Source organism: Bubalus bubalis, chromosome 2 (genome assembly GCF_019923935.1).
Source record: "Bubalus bubalis isolate 160015118507 breed Murrah chromosome 2, NDDB_SH_1, whole genome shotgun sequence".
NCBI lineage: Eukaryota > Metazoa > Chordata > Mammalia > Artiodactyla > Bovidae > Bubalus > Bubalus bubalis.
The window spans coordinates 172,842,091-172,863,009 of record NC_059158.1 but is presented as its reverse complement, the minus strand read 5'-3'; the positions used below and the strand labels follow the sequence as shown (position 1 = coordinate 172,863,009).

General features: G+C 45.7%; 1 protein-coding gene across 5 annotated transcripts in view; it reads left to right on the top strand.

The window, feature by feature from the left end:
• Positions 1-20,297, top strand: part of AZIN2 (antizyme inhibitor 2) — a 41,728-nt gene extending 21,431 nt beyond the window's left edge. For 4 of the 5 annotated variants that reach the window (XM_044924684.1, XM_044924679.1, XM_025295168.2 and 1 more), the window contains 4 exons: positions 580-742; positions 2,176-2,288; positions 16,441-16,655; positions 19,810-20,294. In XM_044924684.1, the coding sequence (XP_044780619.1) occupies positions 580-742; positions 2,176-2,288; positions 16,441-16,655; positions 19,810-19,948 (630 nt within the window). In that variant the 3' untranslated portion in view covers positions 19,949-20,294. 5 annotated transcript variants of the gene reach the window in all.
• Positions 20,298-20,919: the final 622 nt, after the last annotated feature.

The following is a 20,919-nucleotide window of genomic DNA, read 5'->3' as shown; positions in this document are numbered from 1 at the left end:
ATATTCTTATGTGAAAAGAATTTACATAGATTTACATACATGGAGAGATCATTCAATTTATTGAGTAAAGCAGGTTATAAAAACCTGTATACTTATAGCCTATTATGTTTATAATAAAAAATCAGATTTTCAGGTTTTTATAAAAAGGAATTAAAGGAGTGATTCCAATAAGTTAGCATTGAATAGGTTAATCTGGGGTTAGAATTAGGGGTGACTTTGTCTTCTTTTTCCTTCTCTGTCTTGTCTATAAAAATGTGCTGTTTAGCATACTGGTTACTCAGCAAAGAAAGATCTGCATCACAGATTCTGTCATCTGAGTACCAACTGTTAGATTAAAAGTTCCTTTTTCCATTGTGGGGGGCATTGAAGGGCGATTTTCAAGGGCAAGGGTCTTGACCCTGCTCCATCTCTGCCTGCCTGCCTTGGCCAGCTGTCTGTGGTTACCAACTGGGGTCTTAGCAGCTGTCAAGTTCTTCTTCCTGAAATCAAAGCCGCTTTCAAGAAGTAAGACTTGGAGCTGTAGCTAGTCTCCAGCATAAACCCCACATTTCAGACATGTAATTGTCTCTCTACCCTCAGATTGCTTCTGTGATCAACTCAGCCTTGGACCTGTACTTCCCGGAGGGCTGCGGTGTGGACATCCTTGCCAAGCTGGGGCGCTACTACGTGACCTCGGCCTTCACCTTGGCAGTCAGCATCATCGCCAAGAAGGAGGTTCTTCTGGATCAGCCAGGCAGGGAGGGTAGGTGCCAGGTGGGCAGTGGAGGCCTGTTCTTCCCTAAAACCAAGGACGGTTGTTGGCTGAGCTGGGTCTGATTTTAGGGAGTGGGGAAATCTGAAGACTGGCTCCTTCTTTAGGGAAATTGACAGTCATGTCTCCTCACCCCCAAGACACTCTTTTAGCATCTTTTTTTCCCCCTATGCATGTTTATATTTTATGAAGATTGAGATCAAAGCAACCTTGGGGAGAACAGATACTTGATTAAACCTATTGTATATGTGTTTCCTATGTGGCGCAGTGGTAAAGAATCTGCCTGCCAATGCAGGAGACGCAAGAGACACAGGTTCGATCCCTGGGTCAGAAAGATTCCCTGGAGAAGGAAATGGCAACCCACTGTAGTATTCTTGCCTGGAAAATCCCATGGACAGAGGAGCCTGGCGGGCTACAGTGCATGGGGTTGCAAAGAGTCGGACATGACTGAGCACACATTTTATAGTACAGATGAGGAAATTGCGAGCCAGACAGAATACAAGTGAGTTGCTTAAGAGCTAGTAAGTGGTAAACCCTGCATTTGACCCCATGTTTGTCTTCTTTACAGAGTCCAGGCTCTTACTCATCCTACTGCTTCTCATAACATAATGAAAATAATTGACAACAACTTATACTGATCTAAGCCCATTTTGCAGACTACAGAACATAGGCATGAAGAGGATGAGTCACTCAGCCAAGGTCACACAGCTGAGAAGGGGGCAGTGCCAGGGTTCAAGTCCAGGCTAGGCTGACTCATGGACAGAGGAGCTTGGTGGGCCACAGTCCGTGGGGTCGCAAAGAGTTGGACACGACTGAAGCGACTGACACTTTCAGGCTGACTCAAGGCTTTTCTGTCCACACTGCCAACATCAGTGCTCCTCACTGACCTTCTGGCAGCCTCTTGAGTGAGAGGTCTGACTCTGATCTTGGAGCTTTTTTCTCTGCTCTGGGATCCCCAGCCTGAAGGTCTGGGTGTTTTTCCCAGAGACGGGTGGTGGGCTCCAGGTGGAAGGTCTTCTGTGTGTGTATGTGTGCATAAGGATGGAATTCTTCTGGCCTCCTTTCCAGATCTGGGATTATACTTTCTAGTCCAACCTGGAGACCCGACTTCTCATTCCAGCTCGTGCATTACCCCATTGTGCATACTTCTGAGCCGCTGAATCAGTCTCTTGGGGTCTTGAGTTCTGGTGGGCTGCTTTTCAGCCTTTGCTGGGGCATCGAGGGGCTCAGATGTAAGCCTGGAGAGTGTCCTAGGCAGGGTTGCTCAGCTGCAAGGTGTTTCCAACCCAGCCATGAACACAGGAGGAGGCAGGAGCCGCCCCATAGCTGAGGAGGGGGCAGCCCTCCTGTCTGCTTGCTGAGCCCGCCGTTGTCCCACCCCCTCACATGCTGCTTGTGCCCCCCGACCCCTCCCCTCCCTGCAGAGGAAACCAGTTCCTCCCCCAAGAGTGTCGTGTACCACCTTGGCGAGGGCGTGTATGGAGTCTTCAACTCAGTCCTGTTTGACAGCGCCTGCCCTGCCCCCATCCTGCAGAAGGTGAGCCTGCCCTGCTGGGCCTGTTTTCAATTGTGTGGGTGCATTTAAAGAACATTTTTTTTGGTGTGTGTTGTTATCTAATTTTAAAAAAGTAAAACATATTTGTTGGAGAAAATAGACACTAAGAAGGAAGAAGCTTATCACCCCTAATTCCACCACATGGAGATAGACCCCTTGAATATTTAGATTTCAGTCTTTTTAAAAATGTGTTATATTTTTCCCCCATAAAGTTGGGATCATATTTGTTTGTAACCTGATTCTTTTTCACTTCATATAGGGTGTGACTCTTTGCATGCCATTCACGAATCTTTAACAACACGCTTCTTGATGACCATATAATATTTTAGGCAATCTAAGTCTAGCAATTGTCCATTTGGTTTCCTGTTTTAGAGCTTCCTGAGTCTATCTTGACATCCATCTCTGATCACTGTTCGTGGGCTGGGTCTTCACTGTGCTGCGTGGGCTTCGTTTCCCCAGAGCATGTGGGATCTTAGTTCCCTGACCAGGGATCGAACCTGCATCCCCTGCATTGCAAGGCAGATTCTTAACCACTGGATCACCAGGGAAGTCTCTAAAAATTCATTTTATTGAGTTTTTCCATGTTAACAAGGGAACAGGAATAGATAGAACGTTCCTCCTAGCCTGCCGAATCCAGCCCAGGGCCTCTGGCAGCTTTAGTGGGCTTCGTTAGGAGGGGAAGGAAACCAGACACACTTGTATTTTCACAGGCCTTTGTGTGGTCCTGCTTCAGGAAGGACGCTTAAGTGCCTAACCAGCACCTAGACCACCGTGAGCTTTCAATACGTGCTGTTGTTTTTCTTTCCATCTTTCCCCCCCGCCAGAGTCAACCAGATGTGGGCTCCTCTTTGTAGCTCTTCCTGCCCGTCCTCTACTGCAGGCAGAGGGAGCTTCCCTCCTCCAGGCGCCCCCCACCACCCCCCACAACTGGATGAGTCCTCATTCCATAGCTGCGTCGTTGTCTGAGTAAGCCTCCCCGATGATGAAGTGCTCAGGAATTCAGTTTTCTACGGTGATGTACTAGCGTTGCTTGCATTCCTGTGGTCTCCCACATCCTACTGCACAGGGGAAGGACCGGCCTAGGCCAGCCAAGCCCCAGGTTACACAGCAGGCAGCAGTTGCTTCCTAGTCCCCTTCCCGGTCCCAGTCCCTTCTTCCTGTTGCAGGCCATCCCTGACCCACTCCCCGTTCCCTTCATCAGCTCCTCCAAGGAGCAGGGCTGTGGTCCCAGCCCAGCACCACACCTGCCCCAGGAGCTTGGCGGCTCAGTCTCCAGCTGGTATTCCTGGCTTGGGCACCAGGATGTTCCTAAGTCTTTCAGTGGTCTGTGCTGCTGCTCCTCTGGAGGGTGCCCACCGCTTAGGAGACCATACCCAGGGTGGGCCTGCAGTGTGGCCATGGAGACTGTGTAGATGGAGCACGCCTAGTAAATGAGCTACGGTTGTGCTAGGAGTGTGTCGGGAGGGCCCAGCCTGGCCAGGGTATCTGCACTTCCTCCCCAAGGAAGGTGCCCCTCACCAGCCAGGTGGGCAGCTTTCTACCCTGCTCTTCGTGCCCATGGACTTTGATTTTGGACCTCAGGTAGAAAAAGTTGTATTAAACATAATCCTTGCTTCAGGGTATTTTTCTCATCATTGGAATATGTGTGGCCTTTTTTTGTTTGCTTGTTTAATTTAACAAATATTTGAGCACCTTCCACATGCACTGAGGTCTGCAGAAGGTAGTAGGTAAGGAAGGATTGCTTGTGCCTTGGAAATATGATCTTGCTGAGTAGAAACGTGTGTGTGTGACACATACACACACAGAGAAGTACACAGACTACAACGTCATGAGAAAAGTGCAAAAAGTACAGACAAATGTTACTGCATTTTCTTCAAAAATATTTTAGTACTTAATAACTAAAAGATAAGGACTTAAGAAACACAGTATCATCATCAGACTAAAAACGAAGCAATTCCATAGTATCCCTTGTCACCTAGTGAGTGTTCAGATATTCCCTTATAAATGGTTTTTATAGTTGATTTTACAGGTGAGAAAACTGAGGGGTAGGGAGGTGAAGGAACTTACTCAAAGTCACACAGTTGATAAATGGCAGTGTTTTAAACTGTAGACCCTTGGGGTAGGGTTCATGTCTTATTCATCTTTGATTATCTGTCTGTTGCTAAAGACCAAACTCTGAACTACTTTCCTATAAAATGATTATCTCCCTGTAAAATCGCTGCCTCCTTATAAAATGTCTTCATGAGCATTTGGGCATTGTTAATTTTTTATTATTCTTATTCATGTTTCTTTGAGTATCCTCTGTCAAAAAAATTGTTGTTAGTCTCTTTGTATAGGTGGCTCAATGTACATGCTTAAAGTATATTCCCTTTTAAGAACCATTTTCTTATGGTGAGTCTCTGGAATAGGGTTACTGAGTAAGAGGGTTTGAGCGTTTTTATTCCTCTTGATGCGTCTTGTTAGACTGTTTTCGTCCACGCTTGGACTAATATGTATTATTACTGGCAGTGCTATTTCACAATAAGCTCACCAGCGTTACACACTGTGACCTTTTTCTTGTTGGCTAATTTACCTGCAATGGTATACCTCAGTCTTTCATTTTTGTTTCTTTGACAAGCATAAAGCCTTCTTTCATAGATACTTCAACACGCTCTCATATGTCTTAACTAAGTCTTCTGCAATTAATAGTAAGGATATTTATCTCTTTCTACCTGCTCTGCAGGTTATATATATTTTTATATATATATATAAAATATATATATATAAAATATATATAATATATATATATTATATATATAATATATATATATTATAATATACCATATATTTATGGTGTGTGTGTGTATGTGTGTGTGTGTGTGTGTGTATGTGTGTATATATATATATAAAATACATAGAACATTTACTGGGGAAAATTTAGCACAATAAGTAATAACGCACTAATCCCACCATTCAGAGATGACTATTGTTAAATTTTACTTTCATTTCTTTAAGTGTCATAGTGCACATTGTTTTAACTTAAAAAAAACATATTATGAGACATGGTTTTCTTTTTTATATTAATTCAAATTTCATTATTTGCTCAGTGTGGGAAATATCTGAATCACAGAATTGAGGAAAGTCAACTTTGTTTTATGTAAATTATAAAAGGCCAACCAAAGCCAAATCATGTTTCATAAAGTGAACACTTTTAAATTAGAAGCCAATATATAACCTCTGCCTCCCAGAGATGCCCTGGATATATAATAACTTAGTAACTTTGTCTTTTATTAACAATGTTTGGGCATATTAATTTTATCTTTTTAAAATGCTATTTTAAAAGCAACAATTGAGGTAAGAAAATATCCTTTACTCTTGAAAATATTTTTGGCATGGCCTTGTTTAGTCACTAAGTTGTGTCTGACTGTTTTTCGACCCCACAGACATAGCCACCAGGCTCCTCTGTCCATGGGCTTCTCCAGGCAAGAATACTGGAGTGGTTTGCCGTTATCTTCTCCAAGACATGATTTTCTTTACTGATATGTTAGGTAGACTTTTTATTTATAAACATTTTAAATATTCACTGAGTGGTCTAAAATGCAATTCAATAAATGTGTATTAGTACTTCATGAATGCAAGGTATAGTTAGGTGTGGGGAGGGTCCCAGAGGGGGCAAGTACCATGGGAGTTTTACAAGACTCTTCAGAAGCACAATTCAGGGACCAAGCTCTGATCACCCCGCTCTGTACAGAGACACCTTTGTTGCCAAGACCGGGTTCTCTCATTTGTCATTATATTTTATTCTAATTATTTTATGGTTTAAAAAGTAGGGTTCCATCTGGAGTACATTGCAGTAGTACTTTTTCAGGTCTGGATCTGGTTAGTTCTTGTCTTAAAAATTCTTAAGTAATGATTTCTAATCCTATTTCATTTCTGCTTTGCCATACTATCCATTACTTTTATTTTTCAATGATCTCTAGTTTTTATCCTGTTCTTTGGACGACAGCTTTGTGCTATGTTTAGAAACCTGGGAGGGGTGCTTTCTATTTCCAGCAATGTGGTAGACGAGATACTCTGAACAGCCTCCCCACTGACAAAGAAGACTGTGTCTGACTTACAAGATAGCAGGGACTCTTCAGAGGTCAATACACAAGCGAAAGCAGGCATCTCCGTTTCACTTAGTGTAAAAGTCAGTCAACCCACCAGTCTGAGGGACCCTTTTCAAGTGTAAGTCAAATCATGTCTCTTTTCTACCTGAAACTCTGCTTGGGCTCCTGTCTCCCTCTGCATTAAAGCCAGAGCCCTTCCAGTAGCTCCCAAGGCCCTTTGAGATCTGACCCTGTTACCTCTCACACCACCTCCCTCAGCCACATCCCCTTGCTCATCCTGCTCTAATCACTCCAGCCTCCTTGCAGCTCCCTGAACTCACCAGGCACATTCCCGCCTCACCACTTTTGCACCAGCTTTCCCCTCTGACCAGATCACTCCTCTTCCAGGTACCACCCTGGTTTGCTCCTCACGTCCTTTAGGTCTTGGCTGAAAAGTCATCTCCTTACACCCTGACACCTTATACCATATTTAATGTTACACCTGTACCCCTCACCTAATCTGTTTTTTAAATTACTTTATAACATAGCATATAATTTACTTCTTTGTCTTCCTCCCTCCTGCTAGACCATAAACCCTGTGAGGACAAGGATCTTTGGCTATTTTGTTCACTAGTGTGTCCCAAGCGTGTACAATGGTGACTATTCAAATATGTTAAGTCAATTAATCCAGAGAGAAAACCTAACTCTGAAATTGGCCTTCTCTCTGGGGATGTATGCTGAATCCTTTTAGCGCTGATCTTCAGTTTTGATAGCTATGAGTGTTCCTAGGGACTAGCCAAGATAGAGAATCTGATAAGATCCCTCATATAAAGCTGGGAACCCTAAACAAAGTACATCATCATTAGTATAAGAGAATATTAGGAAACCCCCCCACAGAGGAGGACAGCAAGAAAATGTGTCTGTTTTGATCTTGTTAGTGGTTGGAAGAGAGAAAAAAATTGAGAATTTGAAGCCACAAGCCAGTCTTTTCTTGGGTTCATTGCCCAAATTCATATTAACTACGTGATCTGGAAGCTCCCCTCATAGCTCAGTTGGAAAAGGATCCACCTGCAATGCAGGAGACCCCAATTCAATTCCTGTGTCAGGAAGATCCCCTGGAGAAGGGATAGGCTACCCACTCCAGTATTCTTGGCCTTCCCTTGTGGTTAAAGAATCCACCTGCAATGTGAGAGACCTGGGTTCGATCCCTGGGTTGGGAAGATCCTCTGGAGAAGGAAAAGGCTACCCACTCCAGTATTCTGGCCTGGAGAATTCCGTGGGCTGTAAAGTCCATGGGGTCGCAAAGAGTCAGACACGACGAGTGACTTTCACTTTCACTTTTATTTTCACTGGAAGCCTGAAGCCTAGAATTTACTTTATCTTGCAGAAGCAAACACAAACTCTCTCTTGAGGAATCTTCAAACTAGGCTTTTAATAATTATCACAGATAAAGTTTCAAGCACATGAGCTCACAATAAAAAAATCACAAACACAAAGAAACAAGTCACCATGAGGGGAAGCCAGCATAAGCAATAGATAGCAGATTTAAACCTGCAATTACTTCATGTACTGGAATATCAGATGCTAAAAATTGAAGAAAGTAGGGAAAACCACTAGACCATTCAGGTATGACCTAAATTAAATCCCTTAGGATTATATAGTGGAAGTGACAAATAGATTCAAGGGATTTGATCTGGTAGACAGAGTGCCTAAAGAACTATGGACAAGGTTCATGACATTGTACAGGAGGCAGTGATCAAGACCATCCTCAAGAAAAAGAAATGCAAAAAGGCAAAATGGTTGTTTGATGAGGCCTTACAAATAGCTGAGAAAAGAAGAGAAGCAAAAGGCAAAGGAGAAAAGAAAAATATCCATTTGAATGCAGAGTTCCAAACAATAGCAAGGAGAGATAAGAAAGCCTTTCTAAGTGATCAATGCAAAGAAATAGAGGAAAACAAAAGAATGGGAAACACTAGAGATCTCTTCAAGAAAATTAGAGATACCAAGGAAACTTTTCATGCAAAGATGGGCACAATAAAGGACAGAAACAATATAGACCTAACAGAAGCAGAAGATATTAAGAAGAGGTGGCAAGAATACACAGAAGAACTACACAAAAAAGATCTTCATGACCCAGATAATCACGATGGTGTGATCACTGACTTAGAGCCAGACATCCTGGAGTGCAAAGTCAAGTGGGCCTTAGGAAGAATCACTACAAACAAAGCTAGTGGAGGTGATGGAATTCCAGTTGAGCTATTTCAAATCCTGAAAGATGATGCTGTGAAAGTGCTGCACTCAATATGCCACAGCACTCAGTATGCACTCAGCAGTGGCCACAGGACTAGAAAAGGTCAGTTTTCATTCCAATCCCAAAGAAAGGCAATGCCAAAGAATGCTCAGACTACTGCGCAATTGCACTCATTTCACATGCTAGCAAAGTAATGCTCAAAATTCTCCAAGCCAGGCTTCAACAGTTCATGAACCGTGAACTTCCAGATGTTAAAGCTGGATTTAGAAAAGGCAGAGGAACCAGAGATCAAATTGCCAACATCTGCTGGATCATTGGAAAAGCAAGAGAGTTCCAGAATAACATCTACTTCTGCTTTATTGACTACACCAAAGGCTTTGACTGTGTGGATCACAACAAACTATGGGAAGTTCTTCAGGAGATGGGAATACCAGACCACGTGACCTGCCTCTTGAGAAACTTATATGCAGGTCAGGAAGCAACAGTTAGGACTGGACATGGAAAAACAGACTGGTTCCAAATCAGTAAAGGAGTACGTCAAAACTGTATATTGTCACCCTGTTTATTTAACTTATATGCAGAGTAAGTACATCATGAGAAACGCTGGGCTGGATGAAGCACAAGCTGGAATCAAGATTGTTGGGACAAATCTCAATAACCTCAGATATGCAGATGACACCACCCTTATGGCAGAAAGCAAAGAAGAACTAAAGAGCCTCTTGATGAAAGTGAAAGAGGAGAGTCAAAAAGTTGGCTTAAAACTCAGCATTCAGGAAACTAAGATCACAGCATCTGGTCCCATCACTTAATGGCAAATAGATGGGGAAACAATGGAAGCAGTAACAGACTTTATTTTGGGGGGCTCCCAAACCACTGCAGATGGTGACTGCAGTCATGAAATTAAAAGATGCTTGCTCCTAAAGAATGACCAACCTAGACAGCATATTAAAAAGCAGAGAGACATTACTTTGCCAAAAATGTCCTTCTAGTCAAAGCTATGGTTTTTCCAGTAGTCATGTATGGATGTGAGAGTTGGACGGTGAAGAAAGCTTAGCACCAAAGAATTGATGCTCTTGAACTGTGGTGTTGGAGAAGACTCTTGAGAGTCCCTTGGACTGCAAGGAGATCCAACCAGTCCATCCTAAAGGAAATCAGTCCTGAATATTCATTGGAAGGACTGATGATGAAGCCGAAACTACAATACTTATGGCCACCTGATGCAAAGAACTGACTCGTTTGAAAAGTCCCTGATGCTGGGAAAGATTAAAGGCAGAAGGTGAAGGGGACGACAGAGGAGGAGATGGTTGGATGACATCACTGACTTGACGGACATGAGTCTGAGTGAGCTCTGGGAGTTGGTGATGGACAGGTAAATTTGGCGTGCTGCAGTCCATGGGGTCACAAAGAGTTGGAACTGAACTGAAAGATAAAACAAAAATATTTACTGTGTTTAAAGAAATAAAAAATTGAAAATAAGTAAATTGAAAATTACTTTGCTTACCAAAAAGTAAGCAAATATAAAAATTTGACTTAACAGTCCTTTTAAAAGGACTAAATAGAATTTGTAGAAATGAAATATATGAACATTGAAATTATACACAGGGTAAGCAAGATATTGGGGCTTCCCAGGTAGCTCAGTGGTAAAGAATCCACCTGCCAATGCAAGAGATGTGGGTTTGATCCCTGGGTCAAGAAGATCCCCTGGAGAAGAAAATGGCAACCTACTCCAGTATTCTTGCCTGGGACAGGGGACAGAGGACAGAGGAGCCTGTCCATGGACAGAGGAGCCTGGCGGGCTACAGTCCACGCAGTCGCAAAAGAGTCAGACATGACTTAACGACTAAACAACAACAAAGCGGGATATTAGAGACAGTTGAAGAGAGAAGATATGAGAAGATAAAGAAAGAATTGGAATATAGAGCTGAAGGAACTTTGCAAATGTAGCACAAAGAGACAGAAAGAAAATAAAGGCAAAGGAAGTGGTAGAGCAAGAGGGTGTAATGTCTAATCATAGTTTCAGGAAGAGATTGTATCAGGATACAGAAACAAGACAGGTAGTTTGAACAGGGAAATGTTAACATAAAGAACTGCTAACTTTAAAGATGGCTGATTACTAAAAAGGATAAAAGCAGTTACTATATCTGGTACTACTACTACTACTAAGTCGCTTCAGTCGTGTCCGACTCTGTGCGACCCCATGGACTGCAGCCTACCAGGCTTCTCAGTCCATGGGATTCTCCAGGCAAGAACACTGGAGTGGGTTGCCATTTCCTTCTCCAATGCATGAAAGTGGAAAGTGAAAGCGAAGTCGCTCAGTCGTGTCCGACCCTTAGCAACCCCATGGACTGCAGCCCACCAGGCTCCTCCATCCATGGGATTTTCCGGGCAACAGTACTGGAGTGGGGTGCCATTGGGAGAGTGAAAAATGAAGCACCTTAGAGGAGAGCTCCTCCCTGCAAGTCTGAGATTGAAACCTTTGAGGAAAGGCCATGGTGTGCAGCCTTCCTGTGGCAAGGAACCTTTCAGAGGGTTGCCAACACAACTAAATTGCAGAAGTAGCCTGCTGTGGAGTGGAGAGAAGCTTGTTGGACTGTGCAGGCCAAAGTTGAACTGAAGGCCATTGAGGTGAACACAACCACACCCTCATACCCTGAACCAAAGGTGGCCAAAAGGAAAACAGCAAGCTGAAAGGGAGAGAGTTCCTTCTTCCTGATTTGCCCTTGCAGTGTTTTTCCAGCAACTTATATAGACAAAGCCTAACATAGAGCTAGCTGGGCTTCCTGGTTGCTCAGTGATAAAGAATCTGCCTGCCAATTCAGGAGACATGGGTTCGATCCCTGGGTCAGGAAGATCCCCTGGAGAAGGAAATGGCAACCCATTCCAGTATTTTTGCCTGAGAAATTCCATGGAGAGAGGAGTGAGCTATAGTCCATGGGGTTGCAAAAGAGTCAGACATAGCAACTAAACCACATCATCAAGAGCATAGAGCTGCCTAGTCAGGAAGAAATGTCTCATTCTAGTATCACAAAGCAGGGCAAAGAAGGGTAGATTTGGAGCTGAGGCTAAATAAATAAATTAAAAATGAATTGCTGGAAGAGAGTAAACGAGAGGAACGTTTATTCTCAGATTCAGGAAATCCAACAAATTCCAAGTATATTACCTAAAAATGAATCCATACGTAGACAACATATTAGTGAAACTGAACACCAGAGACAGAAGAAGATCATAAAACTAGTGAGAGAAATGAGACAGATAAAAGAATACCTGTAGAGGAATATTTATTAGACTTATAGCTTATTTCCCCCCATAACAATGGAAGGCAGAAGATAGTGAAATAGCAACTTCGATCTATCAACCTTCACTGGATAGCAATAGAATGTAAGTTGGGAGGTAGAGTGACCGAGTTGGCATTCTAAGGTTTTGAATTTCTTGTGTGTGTGCTAAGTCGCTTTGGTCATGTCCCACTCTGTGCGGCGCTATGGACTGTAGCCTGCCAGGCTCCTCTGTCCATGGGATTCTTCAGGCAAGAATACTGGAGTGGGTTGCTGTGCCATCCTCCAAAAGATCTTCCCAACCCAGGGATCAAACCCACATCTCTTAAGTCTCCTGCCTTGGAAGGTGGGTTCTTTACCACTAGCACCACCTGGGAAGCCCTTCAATTGCTTGAGCAGAGGGTAAAGATGTTGAGTGATTTTAGACTACCTTAAGCATACATATTCGGAGAAGGCAATGGCACCCCACTCCAGTACTCTTGCCTGGAAAATCCCATGGAAAGAGGAGCCTGTAGGCTGCAGTCCATGGGGTCGCTATGAATCGGACACGACTGAGAGACTTCACTTTGACTTTTCACTTTCATGCATTGGAGAAGGAAATGGCAACCCACTCCAGTATTCTTGCCTGGAGAATCCCAGGGACGGGGGAGCCTGGTGGGCTGCCGTCTATGGGGTCGCACAGAGTCAGACACGACTGAAGTGACTTAGCAGCAGCAGCAGCAAGTATACATATTACAAAGTAAGTATCTGGAGTAACCACTAAAATAGTAGGAGTTTATTAAAACAGTTTGGTTTGGAGAGTGGCCATAAAAACATAGACCAGCAAAACATAGATTAGAGCACACACACAAAAAATCCACATATATCTGGAAACTTGATTTTGACAACGCTTGCAAAGCACATCATTGGGAATTGCCTAATATAGGATGCTAGGTCACCTGATTGTCCGTATGCAAAAAATGAAATTGGATCCCTATCTCTGGGGCTTTTAATTAGTAGTAGCTTATTTATTTCTGAAATTGGAGGAAATTCTCTTTTTGGCTTTATTAAGTTTTTCCAGCTAGGATAAGGTAGAGTCCTTCTATTTCATCTCTCCTTTCAAGGTTTTATTATTTTCATGGGTTAAGTACTATTGTGGCCCAAGTACATCCCTGAGTTTAGTAACTTAATGCTTTCATCATTGTGTGAGTGGAGATGGTCCCCTTTGTGTTTAAGCTGAGACATCGGCTTACATGTAAAAACTCACTAATCTCTAGTAACTACTCCTCTCCCCTCTGAATTTTCTAGGTGGGCAAGCTTTGTCTGCAGTATAATATTTTATTTCTTTATTTTTCTATATTATACCTTTTTGTTTCCTTTTTTCCAGGTAATAGCTATTGTCAGCATTTCTCATGCTTTGTAAAATAGAAATGACAGAAAGGTTCAGACTTGGAGTCAGAAGACATGGGTCTGGTTCTTGGCTCTGCCATCTAGTAGCTGAGTAACATTAGGCAAGTTACTTAACCTCTCTGGGCCCTGTTTTTATAGTCTCTTCATCTGGAAAATGAGGGGGCTTAACTGTAGCAATTAAGGTTGCTTCTAGTTCTGAAATGAAGCCATTCTAGTATATCTCCATTAAGTTAGAGTTGGCTCCTTATTTTAAATAGTTTCTCTTTATTGTGGAGTTTAATTTTGTCTGTAGTTTTAATCAAGAAGGGGTGCTATAGGCTATTGAGTGCCACGATTGGGAAAATTAAATTTGAATTGTAGATCTATATTTTCCATGTTATGATGAAGCCAGTGATCACCTTGCTCATTGTCCCTGTCTTCCATTTAAATCATCTGACCATTGAAAGTGATTTTTTGAATAAGAGTATGGATTTGATTAGCTAGGGTTTCATTTTGGATTTTTGCCTGTATGTTCACAAGTGAGATTTTGATCACAGGCTTTTGTTATGTTTCTTCTTTTTCCTTTTTGTGTGACGCCCTTGTTCATCCCATTTTTTTTTCCCTTTTAAAATATTTTTGTACACTTTATGCAGTATAGGAGCTAACTTATGTATACTTTAAAAGTTGGAGAATTATTTAGGGATTCCCTCAGGGCCATGTGCCATTTTAAATGTTTCATTTGTTTCTTCTGTGGATCTGGTCTCCTGTTGGGCCTCTTTGAGGAAAGCTGCCATCCAGGTGCAGCTGGGAGGGCCCTTGTCTGGGACCCCCAGGAGCTGTGCCACTCCCTCCAGAACCCGGAGCAGGTCACTTCTGAGTTTTCTCATCTGTAAGATGGGAATGCAGCTGCCTCCCAGATGAAGTGTGAAGCAGTGGTGGGAGTGCTTTGTGAAGTGGGACCCTCTGCCTGCTCTCAGAGGGGGGCCCTAGTAGCTGATCGGGCTTCTTGTATTTTTACAGGGGCTTGTCCATTTCCGCTCAGTTTTCCGACTCAAAAACAGAACTGAGACTTAAAAGCCTGCTCCCACATGCTTTTGGAACATTTATTTTGCTATTTCCTTTTTTATTTCCTTTTTAAAAAAAGGTTTTAAATGGTAATTGCCTTATTTCCTGTGGAATTTTAAAATCTTTCCTTTCTACCCATTTTAAATTTATACCACTAATAAGTGAGAGAAATCTGATTATAACTCAAGGGTGCCTTTTCTTTTCATTTTATTGTGGAAGAAGCTTTGAAACCTATTTTCTTAAGGATTTCTTAAGGATCCTCATGGATACATTTATATAGCATTTCCACTCACACGTCTTTAAAAGTCCAAATTGTTTTTTAACAATTGGAGCTAGGTAATTAATTCAGAGCAACTGAGATGAATTTTACTCATTAATAAGCTTATGAACAAGAGTGTTAAGTTGTATGAACAAGGGTGTATTGATTTGTATTTTTCTAGCATGTGAGGTTCATGAGCACAGGAACTTTGTTTTCTTGTGTGTTCACTGTTGCATCCCAGGCTCTTAGATCAGAGCCTGGCACATAGTAGGTGCTTAATAAGTATCTGTTGAATGAATGAATGAGTATAGGATAGTTCTCACGTTTGATTTTAATAACATGTGCGTGTCTTTATTAATGAGACTAATGGCTTATGCAGTAACAAACGAGTATTATTTCTGCTCATGGCGCCTGTGGCTCTTCCTGCTCCTGGCTGAGGTACCAAAACACCTTTCCTCCTCCTTCCATTGGTCTCCTCTACTGCCTCCTCCTAAGGCTCTTGGATAGCTTCTATTTGTACCTTCTTTTTCTTTTTTGCTCTTTCCCATCACTCAGGTATTCCCTATTCATTTATTTATTCATTCATTCCCTTAAGCAGTCTTCACAAAAGCACTTACTGTATGCCAGACCGCTAGGCTTGGAGGAGATGGGGGTAAACGAGACTCAACCAAATTTATGGTCTGACGGGAAGATGGGCCTGAGGAGATACATTTCTTAAATATCGAATTATAAATGATAGGAAATGCTATGAAGGCAAAGCTTGCAGAGCCTTAGTAAAGGCTTCCAGGAGGAAACTGAGATCTAAAGGAAAATGAGGAGTTGGTAGGCTTGGGACCTCAGGGAATAGCATGGGGATGGCTTGGGGAGCCAGGGGTGAAGGGAGGGAGGGGACAGAAGCAGGGTTTACCCGGGGAGTCACAGCTCCCGTCACAGCCTGCCTAGCAGCATCCCTACACTGTGGCAAACGGCACTGATATCTTGGTTGTCTTCAGATGGTCTGTGCTACAGATTTTTTTCTGGATTTGGAAGTCACTTAAGGAAAAAGAAAAATTTTACGTCATTGTTAGTTGTGTCTTTGGGTAAGTCACTTAACCTCTCAGAATTCCTCAGTTTCTCTGAAATGGAAGTAATTCTGTTGAGTCTGTGAGGTCCTCTGTGACCTCTGCCAGGCCACCCTGTGACTGTCTATGGGAGGCTGGTCCTCCTCACCAGACAGAGTGCCGTGAGAGCCTGAGGGAGGGTCTAACTCACTGGTGTCCTTCTGGCTCCTGTTACTGGGCCAGGCCTGGAAGGAGGGGATCGTGACAGCCTGCGTAGAAGGAGCCGCAGGGCTGGGCCCAGAGGACAATCTCGATTTGAGGGAGGGGGAAGGGCTGCAGAGGTGGGGAAACACCCAGGGTCTGCAAAGCAGCAGATGCTCCAGTGAAGACTGAAGCCAGAGGCTGACGGCAACGCCAGCGATTAATAAAGATGGTGCTAACTTACTGGGCCCCTGCCATGTGTCAGACGCTGGTTCACACACTCATCCTATACTCATGTATCTTTTCACTAACCCTGGCAGGTAGGTAACTGCTACTATTCCCATTTTACAAATGAGCAAACTGACAGATTAAGTATCTTGCCCAAGGTCACACAGCTAGCAAGTGTTGGAGCCTGCATTTAAGACCAGGCACTGTGGCTTCTGAGTATAGGAGGCAATGAATGCAGAGAAGTAGGGGGGCCTTAAATGCAGGCTAGGAGGTCCAGCTGGTCTTGATCCTGTTTGCTCTGGGAGCCATGCAGGCTTTGGAGGGAGGGAGTGCTCAGACTGTGCACGTATGCCCGGGAAAGCTGACTGTCCGTCTCTCTGCAGAAACCATCCACGGAACAGCCCCTGTACAGCAGCAGCCTGTGGGGCCCGGCGGCCAGTGGCTGTGACTGCGTAGCTGAGGGCTTGTGGCTGCCGCAACTACACGTAGGGGACTGGCTGGTCTTTGAGAACATGGGCGCCTACACCGTGGGCGTGGGTTCCCTCCTCAAGGGTGCCCAGACCTGCCGCATCACCTATGCCATGTCCCGGGTGGCCTGGTAAGGGGGCCCTGCTGGGAAATGGAATGGGGATTGGAGGGGGGGGCAGGCTGGACTGAAGCCACATGGGGAGCCTCCGGTTTGGGGCCCTGCCCCTGTGTAATCCAATGGGACAAGTAATCCTGGGCTACTGATTTCAAGTGAGGCCTGTGCCGGGCACCTGGCTGTGGTCTTTAATGAGACCGAGTTTCCCCTGGGGAGCTCAGAGCCCTGGAGGGACACAGAAGCAGACAGGCGCCCTGAGAATACAGTGCTGTGGGGAGGGGCCGGGTTTTGGAGGCTTAGATCCCCACCCCCACCTCCCCGAGGTCCAGATCTACCTCCCTGAGGAAAGAAGGATGAAGTCAAAGCCTGGCGGGAGTTAAATGGCTGGAAGGGCAGGAAGGGGGTTCTGTTCCAAGGTCCCCCAGAAGAGGGACCTTCCATGAGGGGGGACATGGTCCGATTTGGATTTTAGAAGGAACTGGGGGCAAACATGCCTTCAAAAAACATGAGGTTGGTCGGGGCTGGAGAGGGAGCAGGGCTGGACATGGGAAGGGCCATGAAGGGTAGCTTAGAGCTTCCAGCAGTAGCTGGTGGGGACTGATTGGAAGTCTGGGGGTGACATGGTCTGATTTGGATTTTAGAAAGACCACTCTAGCTACTGGGTGGATGAAGGGAAGACAAGGGCAGGTGTAGATAGAGCTGACCCGTCGGGTGGCTACTCACTGAGCATGCCCTCACCAGGCCAGCACTGGGATCCAGCGAGACAAGCCTGAAAATCCTGGGCCTTTCTGCCAGGCTCTACACTAGGCATCGTATGATGATTTTCTTTTACTCAAACACATAACACTATGGGATCAGTGTTGAGACAAACAGAGGTCACTTGCTTGAGGTCACACAGCTGGTCAGCAGTGAAGAGTTCCCCCCTTATGGGGCTGGGGAGACGGCTGCAGAGGGCAGGAGCCATTGGGAGGGGCTTTTGTGCCGGGTCCTGGGGAATGAGTGAAGCCTGTGCCCCCAGGGACATGCTGGGGGCTTGAGCTCCCCCCACCCCAGGAACAATGGTTCCAAACAGCAGGCCTGACGGGCTCGGGATCAGAGCCACCTGTAGTTCATCCAGTCAACAAACCTGCCGCTTCTACTCCCTGCACGGGACAGGCTGATGCTGCCATTTTGAAATCACGAGTGTTTTGACAAGGCCAAAAAACCCCCACAAAACACCAAACGTAAGAAACCAGTAATCACACAGGCTTCCTTATCTATCCCGGCTCCATCATCAGCAAACACAGGTGGATGAAGTTGCACGGAGTCAGATGCACACGTTACTAGGAACATAAAATTCTGATGTATTGCAATGGCCACGTCCAAAAATCCTGCATATCGAAGGGGACTCATGGGCACGTCCTACTTTAGAATCTGGCTCTGTGCTGGATCCTGGAGGGTAAAAGAACATCTGAGAATATGGAGAACCAAGGGTCAGACCTGCACGCGCACACACACACACACAGATATACACAGACAGACACACACACACAGAGACACATAGACACACACCAGCAGACTGCAGAGGTCACTAAGGAGGGAGGGTGGGCCAGTGAGCTGGGGAGGAGGTACCACCTGATGGGTGAGGGAGGAGTTAGCCAGGCACTGGAGGGCCAGGCAAGCTGACAGGAGGGTGGCCTGAGCGGGGGTGGAGGGGGGCTTCAGAGTCCACTTTATCCAGAGTTTTAAGTGGTTCTGTCTAGCTGCAGTGGCATGAAGGGACGACTCAGTCAAGAAGGACCTCGGAGGCCCACGTTGGCCTTGATCTTGAAGGCAGTGGGGAGCCAGTGAGGGATTCTAAGAAACTTACCTTTCAAAACCCATTTAGATAAGGAAACAGAGGTTCAGACAGAGGGCGCTTGGCCCAGAGCACCTCCCACCTGGAAGGGAATGGCCTGACTGGACTGACTACTGATTTGCTGCTGAATTGTACACATCAGCAAAGGGGGAGGCCTTCCTGCAGGTGGGGGACCAGAATAGGCTGGAAGTATGAAAGGAGGGGAGGGAAGATGTAGATGGAAGAGGGAGGGTCCTGGGAAGCAGATCCTGGCAGAAGTAGGGAATAGGCTGTCATGCTGCCCCAACCCAGCCTCTTGATACCGAATGCAGTGCTCTTTCCCCATCCTCCACCCAGTGTCCACCTCTCCGCACCAAGGGTGTATTTACTTGCTGTCAGGGGCACTAGGCAGTGAGTAACTCAGGTACATCCTCTGCCCCGCTGTAGCTGGAGGATTGTCAGGGAAGCAGGTTTTGAATGCTCATTGTTATCAAGGAGTACACTGTGCTGTGGGACTCAGCTAAGGGTTGCTGATGCAGGCAGAGACTGGATGTGCACAGGATGTGCCTGGGATGGGATGCGAGCCTGAGGATGGCTGCACCGTTGTGCGTGGTGGGAGAGGTGGGCTGGGGCCAGACCTTGTGTGGCCTGAGCGTGGAGGGAAACTGCTGGCAACTCAGAAGGGATTTGCTTTTTGGAAAGATCAACCTGGGTTGGACTTTTCTGGGAGACTGTGCTTTCCTGGCTAGAGATGGTGGTGTCAGTGGGAATGGAGAGAAGCGGGTGTCTTTGGGGATGCTCAGGAATGGGGCTTGGCAGGGATCCACTGGGTGTGGGAACAAGATCCCCAACTTGTGGCAAGAGCAGGAGCCGTTTATTAACGTGAGGATGTAGGAGAAACAGTTTGTAAGATTTTTGAGGGAAGGGCAGATTTTTATTTTTTAAGTACCAAGCTTGGGGTATGAAGAATGTGGGCTTTGAATTGAGTGTTGGGTTGAGTCCTCATTCTGTATCCTTCTAGGATTGTGACCTTGGGCAGGTAACTTCTAAGTCAGTTTGCTCAGAGTAAAATGGGGATGATAAAGTCACCCTTACAGGGTTTTGGGAGGATACAATTAGACTGTAAGTAAAGTGCCTGGCACAATAACGGGCACATCAGTGAAAGTGGGTTCCTTTCTCTTGTGGGTTAGGCTCTGGGGAGAAGACAGCAGTGGGGGAAGAGTGGGCAGCAGGCCTCCCCCTGCCCTTGCCCCTGGGTGCTGGGCACCAGGTCTTCCAGTGCAGGAGCCATGGGGAGTTCTTGGCCCATGGGCCCCGTGCCAGCTGCCTTCAGAGATGCCCTCTCCCTTGCAGGGAAGCCCTGCAAGGGCAGCTGATGCCTGCAGAACAGGACGAGGACGCCGAGGGCATGTGCAAGCCTCTGTCCTGTGGCTGGGAGATCACGGACGCCTTGTGCATGGGCCCCGTCTTCACCCCGGCGAGCATCATGTGAGCGGGCCCCGTATCCCCCCCGGAGAACCCCAGCAGGGCCCCAGAGATGCCTCTGGGAGAGGTGGGGAAAGTGGCAAGCAGAGGCACCCTCTGGCCAGGACTCTGGTGCTCGGTCTGCCACCCCCCACGCTCCACCTGTAGTGTTTCTGCCCTGTAAATAGGACCAGTCTTACACTCGCTGTAGTTCAAGTATGCAACATAAATCCTGTCCCTTCCAGCTGTGTCTGCCTCCTCTGCAGCGCAAGGGGCCTGGTCAGCCAGGTGTGGGGGTGCTCTTGGGGGTCTCCCTTGGTCTCCTTCTCACCTTTGTAAATATGAAGCAAATAAAATATTTAGGTTTTTTAATACTCCAGTGCAATTGGCAGTTCAGTTCACAAAGCAGCCTGGGTTAGGCCAGGGTGAGACTTCTCCATCCTACCATGATAACCTCACGCTGCAGTGTGGGCCTCCCCTACTGGCGTCCAGCTTCTCTGATTCACCTCTCTTGTCTCCCCAAGCTTCCACACTGGCAGCATGAAGAAGGCATAGCCATCAGGGGTTGGGGCGGGGGTCAGGGTTGCCTCCCTGTAGCACTGGAGCTGCAGCTCATGGCTGAGGAGGTGTCTCTGGGTGTCCCCAATACCCAGCTTAAGTCCTGGCCTAAAGTGGGGGCAATCGAATATTTGACACAGCTTTTGGGAGTTCCTACCAAAGATGAAGAGCAAAGAGGTGGGTACCTAGGAGGTTCTAAGGAGATCCCCTACCCGTCCTCTCTTTGCAGGTAAGCAAGGCAATTGGAGTAATACAAATACATGGCTGGTTTTGCTTATTCAGGCAGTGACTGTTAGCACATGGTTGGCCATAGACTACTGCCGCATCCAGTGTCAAGGGCCCTGAGGCCCACGGCTCCTCAGTTTGGCAGTTGTTGTCAGGACTTCACATTGTTAGGGTCACAAAACAATGCAGGTCGGGTGTGTGAGCTGCTTAGCAAAG